The sequence below is a fragment of the Cornus florida genome, unplaced genomic scaffold (assembly GCF_030987335.1).
Source record: "Cornus florida cultivar Cherokee Brave unplaced genomic scaffold, ASM3098733v1 CherokeeBrave_3.0.0_Hap2_Chr02, whole genome shotgun sequence".
In the NCBI taxonomy this organism is placed as follows: Eukaryota; Viridiplantae; Streptophyta; class Magnoliopsida; order Cornales; family Cornaceae; genus Cornus; species Cornus florida.
In genome coordinates, this window is record NW_026775572.1 from 14,298,570 (window position 1) to 14,315,514 (window position 16,945).

General features: G+C 31.5%; 1 protein-coding gene and 1 pseudogene across 1 annotated transcript; both read left to right on the plus strand.

Moving 5' to 3' along the window:
• The first annotated feature begins 1,804 nt into the window (after window positions 1-1,804).
• Window positions 1,805-6,733, plus strand: LOC132293781 (isocitrate dehydrogenase [NAD] regulatory subunit 1, mitochondrial-like). Its single transcript, XM_059791407.1, has 4 exons — window positions 1,805-2,509; window positions 3,495-3,734; window positions 5,836-5,914; window positions 6,116-6,733. Exons 1-4 carry the CDS (start codon window positions 1,985-1,987, stop codon window positions 6,391-6,393), a joined length of 1,122 nt encoding a protein of 373 aa, XP_059647390.1. The 5' UTR covers window positions 1,805-1,984; the 3' UTR covers window positions 6,394-6,733.
• A 697-nt stretch (window positions 6,734-7,430) lies between these two features.
• Window positions 7,431-11,463, plus strand: LOC132295675 (beta-amyrin 16-alpha-hydroxylase CYP87D16-like; annotated as a pseudogene).
• Window positions 11,464-16,945: the final 5,482 nt, after the last annotated feature.

Genomic DNA, 16,945 nt, shown 5'->3' on the forward strand with positions numbered 1-16,945 from the left:
ATCTCCCAAAAAAATAAAAAATAGAAAAATAGAAAAATCTCTGATTTAAAAAACTGTGTGCGCAATTCTGTAGAAGGGTTCTGTCAAAAATTTAGTTGGGGTAGCGGCTCCCACTGGGCCCGTCTAACTCTGATTACAAGTCTACAACTTTTGGTGTTGAAATCCTCCTACGTAATAAGTTATTTCAAAATGGTGAAAAAAAAAAGAAGTTATTTCAATGGATGAACATTGAAATAATGGAGATTTTATACCATTAAATACTTAAAATTGAGACAAGCAGAAAAAGTTCTCAATTCACGTTTTAACATTTCACTTCTATTGAAAACACAAACCTGCTAAACAATATGAGAGAAAAATAATAATAATTCAAGTAGGTACAAATAAGGGCGGAGTTAGAATTTTATTTCAGAGGGGATACAGTTTAAAAAAAAAAAAAAAAAGCATTCAACTAACACTGATATAGCATGCAAAAAGAAGAATTTTAAGAAGAAAAAAGGAAATAAAATTGAGATATGTTTGAAAGGAAAAAATTAGAGTATGATTCTCCCAAAAAAAAAAAAAAGATGACTTTTTTTTTAAGAAATTTAAAGAATAAAGTTTAGAAAAAGTTAAGATAATTTTAGAAATAAAAAATTTAGGAGGGCACACTATATATAAATTTTCATATATATTAAAAAAAATTATAAATTAACTATATAAATTTTATTGGGCGGGCCAGGTCAGAGGGCACGTGCCCTCGGCCTTAATTGGCTCCTGGGTACAAATAAACTGTACCATACGATGTTTTTTTCTCTATCAATTACTTTTTTTATTCTTTTCTTTTCTTTTCTTTTATTTATTTTTATTTATTTTTATTTTTATTTTTTGACTCATTTGTGTATGGGCTTAGCTCGGGCTTGACTACTCTGTTGAAAGGTTGAGCTTGGTTCCATAATATGTTTAAAAGTTTTGGGCTTAACCCATTTAACAAAAAAAGTCTTTTTGGGCTCGATTTAAGTTTGTATTCAAACACCGTTTTAATTTGTTCCTAAACTTATCCAAGCTACACAAGCCAACATTTATGAACATAAACAAAATTCTATGATTGTGAATGTGTTCTTCAACCTATACGAGTCTAAGTTCACGAGAATGTACGTGAGTCTATGTTTACAAGTATATGCGAGTTGAGTTCAATGTTATTTACGATCGACTCATTTATCAAATAAGTTTAGAAATAAAATTCGAGTTCGACCCGTTTACTTAACTAACGAACCTTAAACGAATCATGAACACCTCAGTTGGTATATATAAAAAATTAAAAGGAAAGTAACAAAAAGGAAACGGAGCAATGTTGGTTTGGAATTGTGTCAATCGCTTAAAAATACTTTTTATTATTATTTAATAATTAAACAAAAAATACTTTTGAATGCTTTTATTTTTATTTTTTTATCCCACTGTAGCGCTTCTGATTGAAATTAAAATTTCTAACTTTTGTAATGAGTAGAAATTCTATATTTTAAGTAATTGTTTTTGTTGATAAATTTATACTCCAATATAATTTTTTATTTATTTATAAACAAACAATTGGACGGGCATTCCGCCTAAAGTTGTGAATTGGATCGTGCGAGAGGCGCAGCTCGAGGACCGTCAATTTATTGAAACCACACTCAAAAGGAGATTAATACCAACCAAAATAAAAAATACTTTAATAATAAAAAAAAATTTATATAATTGATTTTAAACTCCTGACATGTTTTTTATTCACAAACGGGCCCTTATAGTCATTTGGATTATTGGAGGACTTAACAAAAAGTACAAAACAGAATGTTCTGAACCTTATAAGTATTTAGTTTCCTTCTGCTTCTGCTTCTGTCTCCTCCACCTTTTTAGCTCTTTCATGGCGTCTCTACAACTCTCCACCTCGCTATTCATTTCTTGAACAAGAAAACAACCAATTCAAACCCTAATCTCATCCTTTAAAACCCCCAGTATATCGTCAATATCAATGGCCAAACGAACCCTACCGCTCCTAAAAGACCTATGTGCTCGATCAAACCCTGATCCTCACCCTCTCCGATTGCTAGGGTTGAGATCCGTGACCTACATGCCCCGACCCGGAGACGGCACTCCGAGGGCCGTGACCCTAATACCCGGCGACGGAATCGGACCCCTCGTCACCGGCGCAGTCGAGCAGGTCATGGAGGCGATGCACGCGCCGGTGTACTTCGAACGGTACGACGTGCACGGCGACATGAAGAGCGTGCCACCGGAGGTGATCGAATCGATTCGGAAGAACCAGGTGTGCTTGAAGGGAGGGTTGATGACTCCGGTGGGTGGTGGTGTGAGTTCGCTGAATGTTCAGCTCAGGAAGGAGCTCGATCTCTACGCTTCGCTTGTGAATTGCTTGACTCTGCCGGGTTTGATGACGCGGCACGAGATGGTTGACATTGTCGTCATAAGGGAGAATACTGAAGGGGAGTACTCCGGCCTAGAGCACGAGGTCGCTACTGGTGTTGTTGAAAACATGAAGGTATTGTCTATTGTTGTTTCTTGATTGAAATGAAGTTTGGTTTTTATTCTATTTTATGAATTTACATAGTATATTGATCTTCAGGGACACTCTGTTACACTGTTTTGTTATGTTTTGATTAGAGTAATTTAAATAAGAATTGAAATTTAATGCTAATTTATTTGAGTGTAGAAGGCTGTGAAGCATAAGTCTAAATTACAAGTCATACCATGTTGATAAATTCTAAAGGTTTGTTACGAATTGGGTTTGATGCTTTTCAATTGATTTAATTGGCAAAATTATGTAGACAAATATCTTAGAAAGCTACCTACTACCCGTTTCATAGTACAAGCAGAGGATTGGGAAGAAGAAAAAGAAGCCTCTATGAGAACTATAATTCCGTAAAATAAATGATTTTTTTTCCTTAACCTGGAGGGACCAATCTCCAAATAGGATACACTCTAAAGCCAGGACCGCTTGTCTACATGATCATAAGCCTACTCAATATCAAACTAGCCCCAGAACTGACTTATTTTATGTTTTTTTCTTGATTTCATGTGTCTCAAAACAATTGTTCTTTATTATGCCTGCATAATGCTTTTATTTTATTTTTAATTTTTTCTTTTGTTGACAGACGTTGTTTTGAATTTGGAGAGACAGGCTATATTACAATAACATGTATTTGGAGAGACAGGCTATATTACAATAACATGATATAGTACGTCTTAGACTTCATTTATGCTCATGCCATATCTATGTGTAGCTCGTATTTGCTTCTGAAAGCAATGGGTTGGTTCTTTTATTGACTGAACTCTGTACTTAGTATCTATGCTTGATGCATCCAGATCACCTTTTTGGTCTTGCCGAGTTACTGTTCCTTGGATATATTTGAACCATCAAATATTACAGAGACTACTTCCATTTTCTTGTCTTATTTTCCTCCACTTTTCCCTTTGTTTCTGAGAGTCTGGAGATATGCCTATTTCTCATCCAACCGTTTTGCTAGGTGATAACAAAGTTCTGCTCAGAACGTATTGCAAGATATGCCTTTGAGTATGCCTACCTCAACAACAGAAAGAAAGTAACAGCTGTGCATAAAGCCAACATTATGAAACTTGCAGATGGCCTGTTTTTAGAATCTTGTCGGGAGGTTGCAAGCCATTATCCCAGTATCAACTACAATGAGATTATTGTGGACAACTGCTGCATGCAACTTGTTTCAAAGCCAGAGCAATTTGATGTTATGGTATGTGACTATGATCCAAAGTGTCTCAGCTTATGTGTAGCACATTATGTTATGTTAATTTGAAATGATAAGGTTAATTTAGAATGTCTTAGGAAAATTGGGCTTCATGGAAGGAACCATCTCTTATTGTAGGTAAAAATGTTGTTTTTGTATAAATGTTTTTGGAACTCCTAATTAACTCTAGGTCAAACAACAGTGTTCTACCCAATATTTCTCATAATTACAAGGACTTTCCTCCTGCTTCTAAAAATGACACCTCCTTTGATGTTTATATGTTGGTAAAAGTTCATCCTTTATTAATGCTCAACATTTGTTAGCTGCAAAATTTGTTGATATAAGTGAATATACATTTCAAAGTACCAGTTTGCTCCAACAAGTGCTGGTCAACTAAGATATTAATGTGTGTTTGTATATATAGTTGAGGACCTTGAGTTGAAAATAGTAATATAACAAGCTTGAAATGATATAAACAGCCTAAGATATGGTGAAAACAAATCTACAAATGATAAATCATATTAGATCACAGAAATAATATAAGCTCCATTATTCCAGTTTTTCTTGGAGAACAGTCATCTTGATTTAGCTTGTTGAACTGAAGGTTTCTCAATTCATGTCATCTCTTTTGGTATGAAACAGGGTTGATAGATCTGCCCCTTTTGGATGTCTATTAATATTAATTTTGTAACACAATACCTCAATTTTTTTTGGGAGTTCGTATTGGGTTCGATTGGGGAGTTTATTAAACTTTGGATATTAATTGATCATCTTTGGATGCATAAAACTATATATTTTTTTTGGAAGGAGAAGAAAAAACTATTTTTTTCTTCTGCATAATGCTCCCATTTTTTTGTGCTTTAAAACAAATAGTCATGTTATCTATACTTGTGCCCACTTTTCAGGGACTTAATAATATATTGAGCCCTGCCATAATTCCAAAGTATCTAAGTAAGATGTATCAATGGTATATCCAAGTGCATTCCGAATGTATTGGGAAACTAAAATATATATTTTAATAATTTCCTAACACGTATAGGGCGTATCCAACCATACCATATCCATACCATATCCAATACATATTGGATGCTGCCATGTTGCTGTGGCAGTCTATGAAGAATATCTGTGCTTCATAGTGTGTTATATCATATTTGTGCTTTATGGTATGTTATCTCTTATATATGTCAGTAGGCTAACCATATTATTACTACCATTACTCTTACTACAAGTTTTAAGTGAAAAGTTGATATTTCAAACCCTGAAGGCAACAATTTATGTTCTTGGTTTCCAATAAAGACCTTGATTCAGGATGTTTTAGATTGAGTTACGTCTATTTAGATTGGAGATAAGAGGGTGAGAATATATCTGATCTTATGGCTGATTTACTGGTATCCCTATATGAGGGCATTGAGATCTCCTGTTTGACTTTGTTTTAAACGTAGACATTTTTTAGTGGGTCAATGTGGTAGAATTTTTTTAAAATTTTACCATTTTATTAATGACATTGTATTAACTGCACATAACCAAATAATTTGGCAGACTCTGGTACATAGAGTATTTGGGAGTGTCATACAGTTCCATTTACAAAAAAGGGCAGCTCAGTGCACAAGGCTCCCACCAATGCAGGGTTTGCGGAGGGTCAAATAAATGCAGCCTTTCCTCCCGAGGCTGTTTTCAGTTTCAAACAAGCAACCTCCAATGTCATATCGGTTCATTTAGTCTAATAAATGTTTCTTTGTAATTCAGCATACTATTAAGATATTTTCACACTTGTCTTTTCTTGCTTTATTTATTTATTTATAAGTATTAATTAATTAATTATTTAAAGGCCACAAGCAACACATGCCCTACCACTGGGCTATCACACCACATCAAACTCTTTATACTTTTAATAACATAATATTGTATTAAAATTAATATTCAATAAATTAATTAAATAATTATTTACATTTAACTTAATGATGGAGTGGGGATTTGAACTTAGGCCTTTGGCCACAAGGAACACATGCCCTACCACTGGGCTATCACACCACATCCAACACTTGTCTTTTCTTGCTTACCCCATCTTTTTACTAGCAGTTGATGAAAGATGATTTATGTTTTGTAGGTGACTCCTAATCTTTATGGCAATTTAGTAGCAAACACAGCAGCTGGTATTGCTGGAGGCACCGGTGTCATGCCAGGAGGTACCTTTAATTAATCAACGAATTCTTCTTGTTCTCTAAATTTTTCTTTGACTGACCACAATTGAGTTGCAATTTGTTATGAGGACATGGGATCAAATTATTTTGCCTTCAAAATGTTTGCACTTTGTGGCATGGTTTTGATCGAAGAGTTTGTTATATTCATTACTTTCAAAAGCCTGATCAGGTTTTTGTTGACTACAGGCAATGTGGGGGCTGATCATGCCATTTTTGAGCAAGGTGCCTCGGCAGGAAATGTTGGAAATGACAAGTTGGTGGAGGAGAAGAAGGCTAATCCGGTGGCATTGCTTCTCTCGTCCGCCATGATGCTGAAACATCTTCAGTTTCCTTCTTTTTCTGATCGGTTGGAGACTGCTGTGAAGCGAGTAATCTTGGAGGGCAGGTACAGGACGAAAGATCTTGGTGGAGACAGCAGCACACAAGAGGTGGTTGATGCTGTCATTGCTAATCTAGACTCATAGTAGAAAATCACCACCTGATCCTTGGCTAACCTTTGAAACTACCATTCTTGCCACAGATTCTTACCCAGTCATTCTTTTATTGATTTTGTTCCTTCCTTCCTATATCATTGGTCTTTTAAACTGCATTTTGAAGAATGTGGTTTATTTTTCTGCATAGTCTCAATTTACAATAAGAAGGAAATTTTCGCATTCAAACTTGTTACAACCGTGTAATTGGTAGATTTTTACCCTTTTCAAATGCAGGTCTTCTATTTTATGCTATATTTAATAACTTTCTTTGTATGAGACAAAATTTTAATTTCTGGCTATTGAAATAATGAAGAATATATTTGTCACACAACTTGCACGCCCACAAAGGCAATTTTTTTTTTTCTTTTTCTTTTTCTTTTCTATTATATATATATATATATATATCATTCAAAGTTGGCTAATGGGCTCCCTAACATCTTCTATTCATACGATGACTCAAGTAACGTAGGATTAGAATACCAAAAAGAGGCTAGTGATTGCTTTGCGGTATAATTTTGATCGAACCAATTGGGCTTTAAAGTCCTTATGGTTGGCGGAATTGGCCGCAACCTATTCGTTGACTAATTATTATACGGAATTGGTCGCAACCTATTCGTTGACTAATTATTTTAGCATTCAGAAAATAATAATTAAAAAAATATAATAATTTAGATCTTTAAAACCTGTTAAATCGAAAACCAAGTGGGGGATATATACGTGGTCAAATTTAACCCCTGCCAATAATACACATCAGGTAAAAAATACAATTTTCATAATTCGTTCACAATAAGATAACCTTGGGCGTTAGACGAATCCTACCTGTCAATTTTGGTGTGCTTGAACTCTAATATGTTTTAACTTTTTGTCAACGTTTGCAACTTGTGTCCCTACTATATATATTTTTATTGCTTCTATATAAATAATGTAGTATTTAATAAACTGTGGGATTAGTGAATTCCTGTTCGTTTACTTTATTTTTTATTAATTTTTTTTTTTGTTTTTTGTTATACTATCCTTCTCATATAAAAATGGCAACATGCAAGGTACTGGAAACTATTTAATACTGTAATTATAGTGTTGGACTTGGTGTAATATATCAGTGAAGATCTTCAACTTCAGAGAGAGAGAGAGAGAGAGATTAGCCAATGCAATTTCCTTCTTGTTACAGAAAGAAAGAGTAGGGATTAATTAATATGTGGTCAGTTGGGTTGTGTGTTGTAGTAGGAATAGTTAGCATATTGATTAGTCGTTGGGTTCACAAGTGGAGGAACCCCAAATGCAATGGAGTTCTGCCTCCTGGTTCCATGGGATTCCCTCTCATCGGAGAGACCCTTCACTTAATCATTCCCAGTCGCTCTTTAGATCTCCATCCATTCATCAAGAACAGAATTCAAAGGTAATTAAAAAACTTCTTTGTCTTTCTCCCTTATATATCTGTATCACTATATCTTTTGTTTGAGTTTGCCTTTATATCTAAGACCCTGCAATCACATGTACATATTTATTATAGACAACAATAACAATTCCTTGGAGTTTCTTAGCTCGAATTATTTTTTTCTTTTCTTCTTTTTTTATTTATTTTTAAATTTTTTATTAAAAAAATATGTAATATTAGTATGACTTTTGGTATTTTAAATTATTACCAATATTTTTCCCACGGATTAGGTTACTAGGGGATTAAAAAAAAAAAAAAAATTATAATGATCTCTCATGAAGTTTGGTCTAATTGCAAGTAAATTTGAGGTTTGTATTTTTTAATTTTTCATCATGTCGTCTCGAGGTTTGTCCGATTTTGCAAACACCTCCCTCTAGGGGTGGAATTAGAAATTTTTGGTTTGGGGGCCATATTTGTAATATGTAACTAAAGTTAGAAAATTTTATAAATCAATTGTAATATAATTCTGTTTAAATACAAGTCATACTATATAATATACTTTGAGAAAATTCAAAAATGAGAAATACAACTTAATAGTTTACGAAAAACTGATATTCAAAAGAAAAATGTAGAGAAAAACGATGAACTGCAATTAAAAAGAGAAGAGGTAAAGAAATAAGCATTGTTAGAGAATCAATTTTCCTTCATCAATTGTTTTCGTTTTTCAAAATTCTAATTTTTGAAGAAAAAATTCTGAGTAGTTTGATTTCACTTGGAAAAGATATACCTAAATGCAAGTTAGAAAAAAATAATGAATTTTAACCAAAATTTTTTTTTTAAATTAAACAAGATACCAATAAAGATTGTTATATAATTCCTTCTTCTTCTTCTTCTTCTTCTTTTATTTATTTATTTATTTTTTGTAAATACAATTTTAGAAAAATGTTAGATAAAAAAATCTTCATACATTTTTATTAAACATGAGAGAACATTGGTGATTTTTATCATTTTTTCTCTTGAATTAATATTATAGATATGGTACATGTGTATAAGTAAATATAATAACTATGTGTTATGATAAATACTATAATAATAATGAGTTTAGAATTTTGTTTTACAATATTTGTGCTTTTAGAAGTATGGTTAAAAGGAATAAAGTTGAAATTTTTTTATATTTTAAGACGACACATATTAAAATTATTTTCAAACTCTCTATTTTGGAGTCAATTTTCAAACTCTTTATTTTGGATCATCCTATAAGTGTTTTGAAAAAAATGGCAGGCCAATTGAAATTTTAAAAGAAATTTAGGGACAACATCTACAAATTAATTAATATTTATGAGTTATTAATAAAAATTTTAAAAAAGTTCGGCGGCATGGCTAACCAGTCACCCGCACCCCTAGCTCCGCCCTGCTCCCCTCGTACAAAATGCAGTACATTTGGTCAGAAAATTGATTTGAAAGGGCCAAAATGCCCTTCAACTAAGTAAAAAGACCATATTACCCTTATAATCCCCTCAAATTACAAAAAAAAAAAGAAAAAAAAAAAAGGGTTTTAAGAGACAAAAATACCCTTATTCTCTTCTCATCCAGGAAAATATGTATATTTCTGCTGAACCATATTAAATATTATCTCGTGTTGTATGTGTATGTGTTAATTACTTGTGCTTGTGATTCTTCGCGCTGGCACAACAAGCAGTATCAGGGTTTGGTGCATGATATATAATATGTGTGTATATATATATTTCCCTCTAGATATGGAACGATTTTTCGAACAAGCGTGGCAGGCCGACCTGTTGTGATATCAGCTGACCCAAAAATAAACCATTTCATCATTATGGAAGAAGGGAAGTCAGTGGAGCTATGGTACCTGGACACATTCTCAAAGATTTTCGAGCACGACACCGAGGCCAAGGTAAATGCTGTAGGCGCTATACAGAAGTACATAAGAAGTTTAGCTTTTGCATCATTTTGGCGTTGAGAGCATCAAGGAAAAGTTGATACCACTAATAGAACAAGTGGTTGACAAAACTCTCCACACTTGGTCTAGCCAGCAGTCCATTGAAGTGAAAAGTGCCTCTTCAAAGGTAAAATTTCCAAGCTCACTTTAGTCCTAGCATGTCACAACCTTTTTTTTTTTGTATGAGAAATCCTGTCATATTGTTATGATTGATAACAAAACTACATTTGCTATTCCAGATGATTTTCAAATTTACCTTAAAGCAGATGTTTGGTATTAATTCCGAAGAATCATCAGAGATTTTAAGTGAGAAGTTTTCTAACTTTTTAAAAGGTCTTATGTCCTTTCCTTTGAACATCCCCGGAACCACATTCCACAGATGTCTAAAGGTAAATTGATGAGATTTAATCGCCCTAAAATTTGTTTCGAATGATTTGAGATATATATATATATATATATATATATATATAGTTGTCAATTTTTAAGTTTAATACTCCTCATTCAGGACCACAAGGAGGTAATGAGGATGCTGAAGGATATCGTAAAGGAGAGACTTGCTTCCCCGGAGGCAAGCCGAGGAGACTTCCTTGATCAAGCCATCCAAGACATGAAGACGGAGAAGTTCTTGACAGATGATTTCATAGTCCAAATAATGTTTGGAATTTTATTTGCCAACTTGGAGACTGTAACAACCCACTCTACCACATGGTATGATATTGTCCGCTTTGGGCCTGAGCCCGCACGGTTTTGACAATTTCGTCGGTTCTAATATTAACTTTTAGGTTGCTCTCGGAACATCCTTTGGTGCATGAGGAGCTGACTGTGAGTGCCACCAACAATTTAACAAGCTTTCAATTTCGTAGCAGTAGTAATTTCGTTTTTACATGGTTGTAACATTGGAGGTCATTTTTACCAGGCAGAACAAGAGGCTATACTTAGAAACAGAGAGAATTTGGATTCCCCACTCACATGGGATGAATACAAATCAATGACTTTCACACTTCAAGTCAGTTCTAATATTGTCTCAACTTCTTTAATTTACAACCAAAAAAAAAAAAAAATGACCGTGTCTTCCCAATGTGCTGGTTTGTGGATATCACAGGTTATCAATGAAGTTCTGAGGTTGAGAAACGTCGCTCCAGGGTTGTTAAGAAGAGCAACAAAAGATATCAAAGTCAATGGTATATATAATCACCATAATATATATACTAACTCAATATCTTTAGTTCTGATTGTAATTTTTAAACATATAGTTAAAGTCGTAAAAATTTGTTAAAACTTCTTCGTTAGGATATACAATCCCGGCTGGGTGGAACATTATGGTTGTCACTTCTGCACTACAATTAGACCCCAACAACTTCAAGGATCCAGTTGAATTTAATCCATGGCGTTGGAAGGTTCGTACGTTTGTAATTTGATCATTAGCTACTTACAATTTGTGGGCATGTTTAGTGGCTTTGATCATTGAAACCTTAGACAGCTGATCTTTTTTTCATTAATGAAAATATATGATTGTACATAGCCCCTGCATGTGTGCATGGGTTAGCACTTGGCACTGTTCAATTCGTCCTATTATGTATGTATTCTATATATATATATATATTATAGGCAGTTATATACATACATTAATGTCATTGTGGTTTTGGTTCTTCAGCTTGACTGGCATGATTCGTCTTTGCCTGCGCAAAAGGATGAGAATACCACTTGCTTGGTTGTCAATTTGTGAATATTGTCAATTCTTTGCCAAAATTTTTCCACAAAGCGCAATCAATTTATTGCCAAACCTTAACCAAATTACATTAATTTCATTAATTTTCATTAATGAAAATATAGGATCTTGACTCAAACCTTAGGCTTTGATCATTGAAACCTTACAATTTGTGGGCATGTTTAGGATTTGTTTTTCAATCAAATCATGGGTTTATCTGGTCTTTTGGTATAAAACCTTTTGAAAGCACTAATTTATGGAGCATAACTTTATTGAATGCACCCGTATAACAAAATCTATTGTGTGTGTATGTGTGTTGTATGGTTGGTGATGCTGGGTTGTAGAACCATGCTATGCATATCATTCTTCAAACGCTACCGATTTAAATAGCAGCTGCACATGCACACGTCCCAGGTCCTAGGGCATATCGGCGTTGACAGGGATTCAAAAATAAGTCCTTAAGATCTCGCTTTCGAACCGCACTTCTGACTTAGATGATGCGTATGTTGTAGAACTGATACACATGCTCTAAGAAGGAAAAAAAAAGCAGCTGCACATTATGTTTCAAACTTTGGAGATGTTTTTTTTGATATCGTGAGGTATTTGATGGTAATTTTCTTAAATTGTGGTACCACGGACCTAAATTGAGAATTTTCTTTAATTGGTTGTTCTAAAGTGATTTTCATTTCTTTTCCTTTATTAATCAATCAAATATAATGAGTGGTTGGTTGTTAGCACTATTGTCTTTTTCTAATTTTTGTTTTTCTTTCCTCCTGCAACTAATGTTACCATTTCTTTTATTTTTCGTTATACTAAATCTAGCCGTAGTACCGATTTTGGAGCCAAATATTACAGAGTGCTCTAAAAGGCCTGCCATCACCATACCCCTCCATGACACAGCTAATATTACCAATTTTTTTCCTTTCAAAGTTCTCTAATTTTTCTTTCTTATTTATCTATTTTATTTTACTCATTGATTGACATTAATTTGCAGTAAATTTTTTTTTTTTTTTTTCTTCTTTTACCTGTTGATTTGAAGAATCTATAATTTTAAGGCTCATTGATTATTTTTTTTTACATTGCTTCCGCCTGAGTTGAATTTTTGGCTCTGGCCTGAATTCCCAGAGCTGAGCCGAGGAGACTTAAAACTGTAATTGTAATCACAGTGAAAAACAGTGGACCATCCATTTACAAAATTATGACATTGAATTTAAATTACTAGAACATTGCTGAAATTAAAGTATCAAAACAGACAACGTCATTGGAATGAAAAGTACAAGAAAGGAAAGTTGCAAGAATTTAGACAACTTGAATGGAAGTTGCGTTTGAAATTAAAATACATGAAAAGAAGTTGACATTGGAATTAAAATGCGGCTAAAGGAAAAGGAAAATGAAAAGGAAAGGCTTAATTAAACATTGCAAGAAAAAGTAAGTTTGCTAAAACTTAAATTGCTTGAAAATAAATTGTCATTGAACAAAAGAATTTAACTAAGGAAAGTGACATAGAGTCAATTGAATTTGATATACATATTTTTGAGGTGGTGCTGGACGGATTGTAATATTGTACCACTCTTCTATTTATAAAAGCTTTACTCAACTGGGAGTTATCTACTTTCCTTGCTAAAATATCTCTCACCTTTATTTTCTTTTAACTTATTTGAATTAGATTAGACTTCTGGTAGGCCTATATATTTTGACTAGCACATGTAACTTCCTCCAACTGATAATAATCCCACGTTACTTTCCAAGTGATCTATCCTTTGGTGCCCTGTCAAGGTCACTTGTCACAATTTGATTTATTTACATCATCACTTATAACTGTTTGATTTATTTACATCATCACTTATATGGCTGTCGAGTTTTGGTGCCGACAAAAATTATTTAATATCAATATGAATATTATATGGATATAGTTAGGAGTATACTATATATCTAGTTAAAACATATTTCTAACAAGTATTTTCAATAACTTAAATTTATTTATTAATTTTACTTAAATTCTTTTATTATATTATTATTAAAAAAGAAAAGAAAAGAAGATGGCCAACTTTTTACCGAACATTTGTTATTATCATCTTTCATGTGGGTCTCCTTTGAATGATCATTTTGATTTGATACAGAATAAAAAGGGGGAAAAAAAAATTGCACAATTTTAGATGATAACTCGAGACAAGGCTTGGTTATGCATATTTACCCAAAAAAAAAAAGGCTTGGTTATGCATATAATTTTTATTACTTTTTAGCATTTGCTCCATGTCAAATAAGAATTAAATCTACATAATTTATTATTCGATGTGATTCTTGTCAGTTGTCACTAATGAGTTTAAGCATTTATATATATATATATAAATCAAACCTTAATTTTTTTATTTTTTTATTTTTTTTAAGGTAAACAACTCATGCTCACCTACATTTACAATTTGCTCCTTTTGGACAGGGTCGGAGTCAATTAAAACTCAGAGGGGGCAAGTGCCCCCTGCCCTTGCTCTAACCTACTATACAAATGTATATATTTTTGCTACATACATATATTTATATGGTAATTTTAAATAGTACCCCCAAAAATTTTCAAATGCCTCTAATTTCCTTTTTTATTTTTATTTTTTTATTTATAAAAAAGTTACATATATCCCCCTTCTTCAATTACACCATATATTTTTCCTTTAAAATTTTTTTTGTTTCATTTTTTAATTTTTTTTCTTTTTTCACTTATGTATAATTATGTATTGTTCTATTTTTTCCACTTCTTTCTTTATTGATAACATTTGTGATTATATTTAATTAAAATATTATTAATCAATATTTTCATTTTATATTTGTAAGTATATTTTTTTAAAGTACTTATTTAGCATAAAATAATATTTTTCTTCAAACTATTTAGTATAAAATAATATTTTTTGCACTACTCTTTAGTATATTTTTCTTCAAACTGCTAATGCCCATAACTAGTATGTTCTTTCTGTAACACACTTGCATGGCTAAAGTTACGAGTATTAATTTTAAACACATTTTTATAGCAAGTATATTAGTTAAATACATTTTTATAGCAACTATATTCAATTTTAAATTATTTATTAATTTTACACAAATTCTTTGTATTATGTTATTATTTTAAAATGAATATTGTATGTTACATAAAGCACCATTGATTGGTATGAGATTATCAATAAAAAGATTTGTCTAGATTCTAAGTCATTTGGTGTTTATTTTATTTTAATAAAAAGATTTGTCTATATTCTAAGTCATTTGGTGTTTATTTTATTTTATTTATCTTTTATAGTTTAGGTCACTTTTATTACTATTATTATTATTATTATTATTAGGTCTAACTCACTTGTTACTTACATTCATTCCATATTAATTGTTCCATTCAAAAACTTTGACTCACAATTTTTGTGAGTCAAAGTTACCGAAGTAAAAACTTAATATAAAATACATGTGGTATATAAATATATAAAAGAATATAATTTACAAATAATCTCGAATGATTCAAAAATAAAAGTTAATAGTTAGTCAAAATTTTCAAAATAAATAATTAATATGAGTCTAAGGTAATATTATTTTGTGAATTTAAAAAATATTTCCATTCATTGATCCAACAAAAACCAAGCGAAAATTCTGTCATTACTAGACTCGCACAAGTCGGTCAGACCGTAACCTTTTACCAAGTTTGAAAATTTGTTAGGCCAGTTTTTAGGTATCAAACAAAAAATGTCATTTATTGGATGTCATACATAGTTGTCATTTGTCACTATTTTCTTCTTTCACGCGGGTCTCACGTGGGTCTATCCATATGCATAGAATTGATCGATGGGATTCTTGTCAATACTGAAAAAATAATAATAATGATAAAATAAAATAAAAATCTTGTGAATAATAAGTTTTGGAAAACATAAAATAAATTATAAAATCTAACCTTTAACATTATTACATTTTCTTGAGTTTAATATATATATAAAGACAAACAACTCATGCAGACAACTCACAATTTGCCTCTTGGAGTTCAAGTTCAAACCCCCTCTTCCCCATATCACCTTCACCTTGGCCTAGTTTGGTTTGGTAGGCGTAAGCATGAAATGAAAAAAGCTTATTTTATTTTATTTTTTTTTAAAAAAAGGTTTTTAATGATTTTGATTGGAAGAAAAAAAAAAATTGTAGGAAAATAACTTTTCATTACCTCGTAACTTTTTCGCAAAATTTTCCAATTTTGCTTTCTTAAGAAAAAAGTATTAAATTTTATTTATAGCCCTTTTTACTTTCTAAAATAAAATATATTTATGCATACCTTTTATAAAAATAAAATAATAGTTATATCTCTCTTAGGTACCCTACATTTTTTTAAAAAATATTCTTATATTATTTTTATTTGTTAAAAATTTTAAAAATATGATATATAAATTTATTTAAACATATTGTCATGTTTTAAAAATAGGATCAATTTAGGTAAATCATAATATTTTTTTATTAATTTTCATGTTATCCAAATTATGAAATAAGATTTTTTTCACATTTAAAAAATAATAATAGTAATTTATGCCAATTAAATGAATCTTACAAAATTTATTGTCCTTTCTTTTATTGATTTTGGACCCCTTGGCAAATAGGCCAATAGTAAAGAGTTTGAAAATAGGCCAATAGTAAAGAGTTTGGAGTTCAAACTCATTGAGAAAACTTTGATTTTTCTAGTTCATGAATATTAAATCAAATCTTATTTTTGACGGTAATTGTCCGTCACGCCTTCCTATTAGTGCATTGACCTTTTTTAAAAATTTCTGTGTAGATGTTTATTTTTACTTATTGGTACAAATTGTTCTACTTAAATAATGTTGATTGTATTTCTGAATTTATGTGAGATGTATATTCTTGCTCAACGAATTTAATATGTAGCTTAATAAGTCCTATTTATGGAAAAAAATAAAAATAAAAAAAACATGTCCTACTTACGGATAAAAAAATAAGAAAAAAGGAAACAAAGAAAAAATTTACAATTCGGTAAGAATATATAAGCTGGAAATCTAATTGTAGAACTTGACTCAAAAAAAAAAAAAAAAAAAAAAAAAAGGATTATTCACAAGTACATATGTGTATATATTTATATGCAAAAAGATTTATCGATAGTTGCAAGAATCCAACTTTATTTGTCGTCCCATTTTTCTCTCGGCCAAAGAGGGACAGGTAGCTTCGGTCAACAAAATATTTTTCATTTATAATCCATTCTCACAAATTCTTTATAGAGAAGAGAATCCTTTAGGATCTTACACAACAATTAACAACTGATTTGTCTAGTTTATAAAAATTAACTCAAACCCTGTTGCCATGTGATTGTCAAATATCGTATTAATTTCCAGCTACACACATTGGTTTTCGCACGATGACATCTATTTAAATCCAAGACATATGAGCATTGAAAATTGCCATTATTATTATTATTTTATTTTTTGCAAAATTGAAAATTGCCATTAAAATATAGGCAAGTCCATAACGGAAGATCCGTTCATTA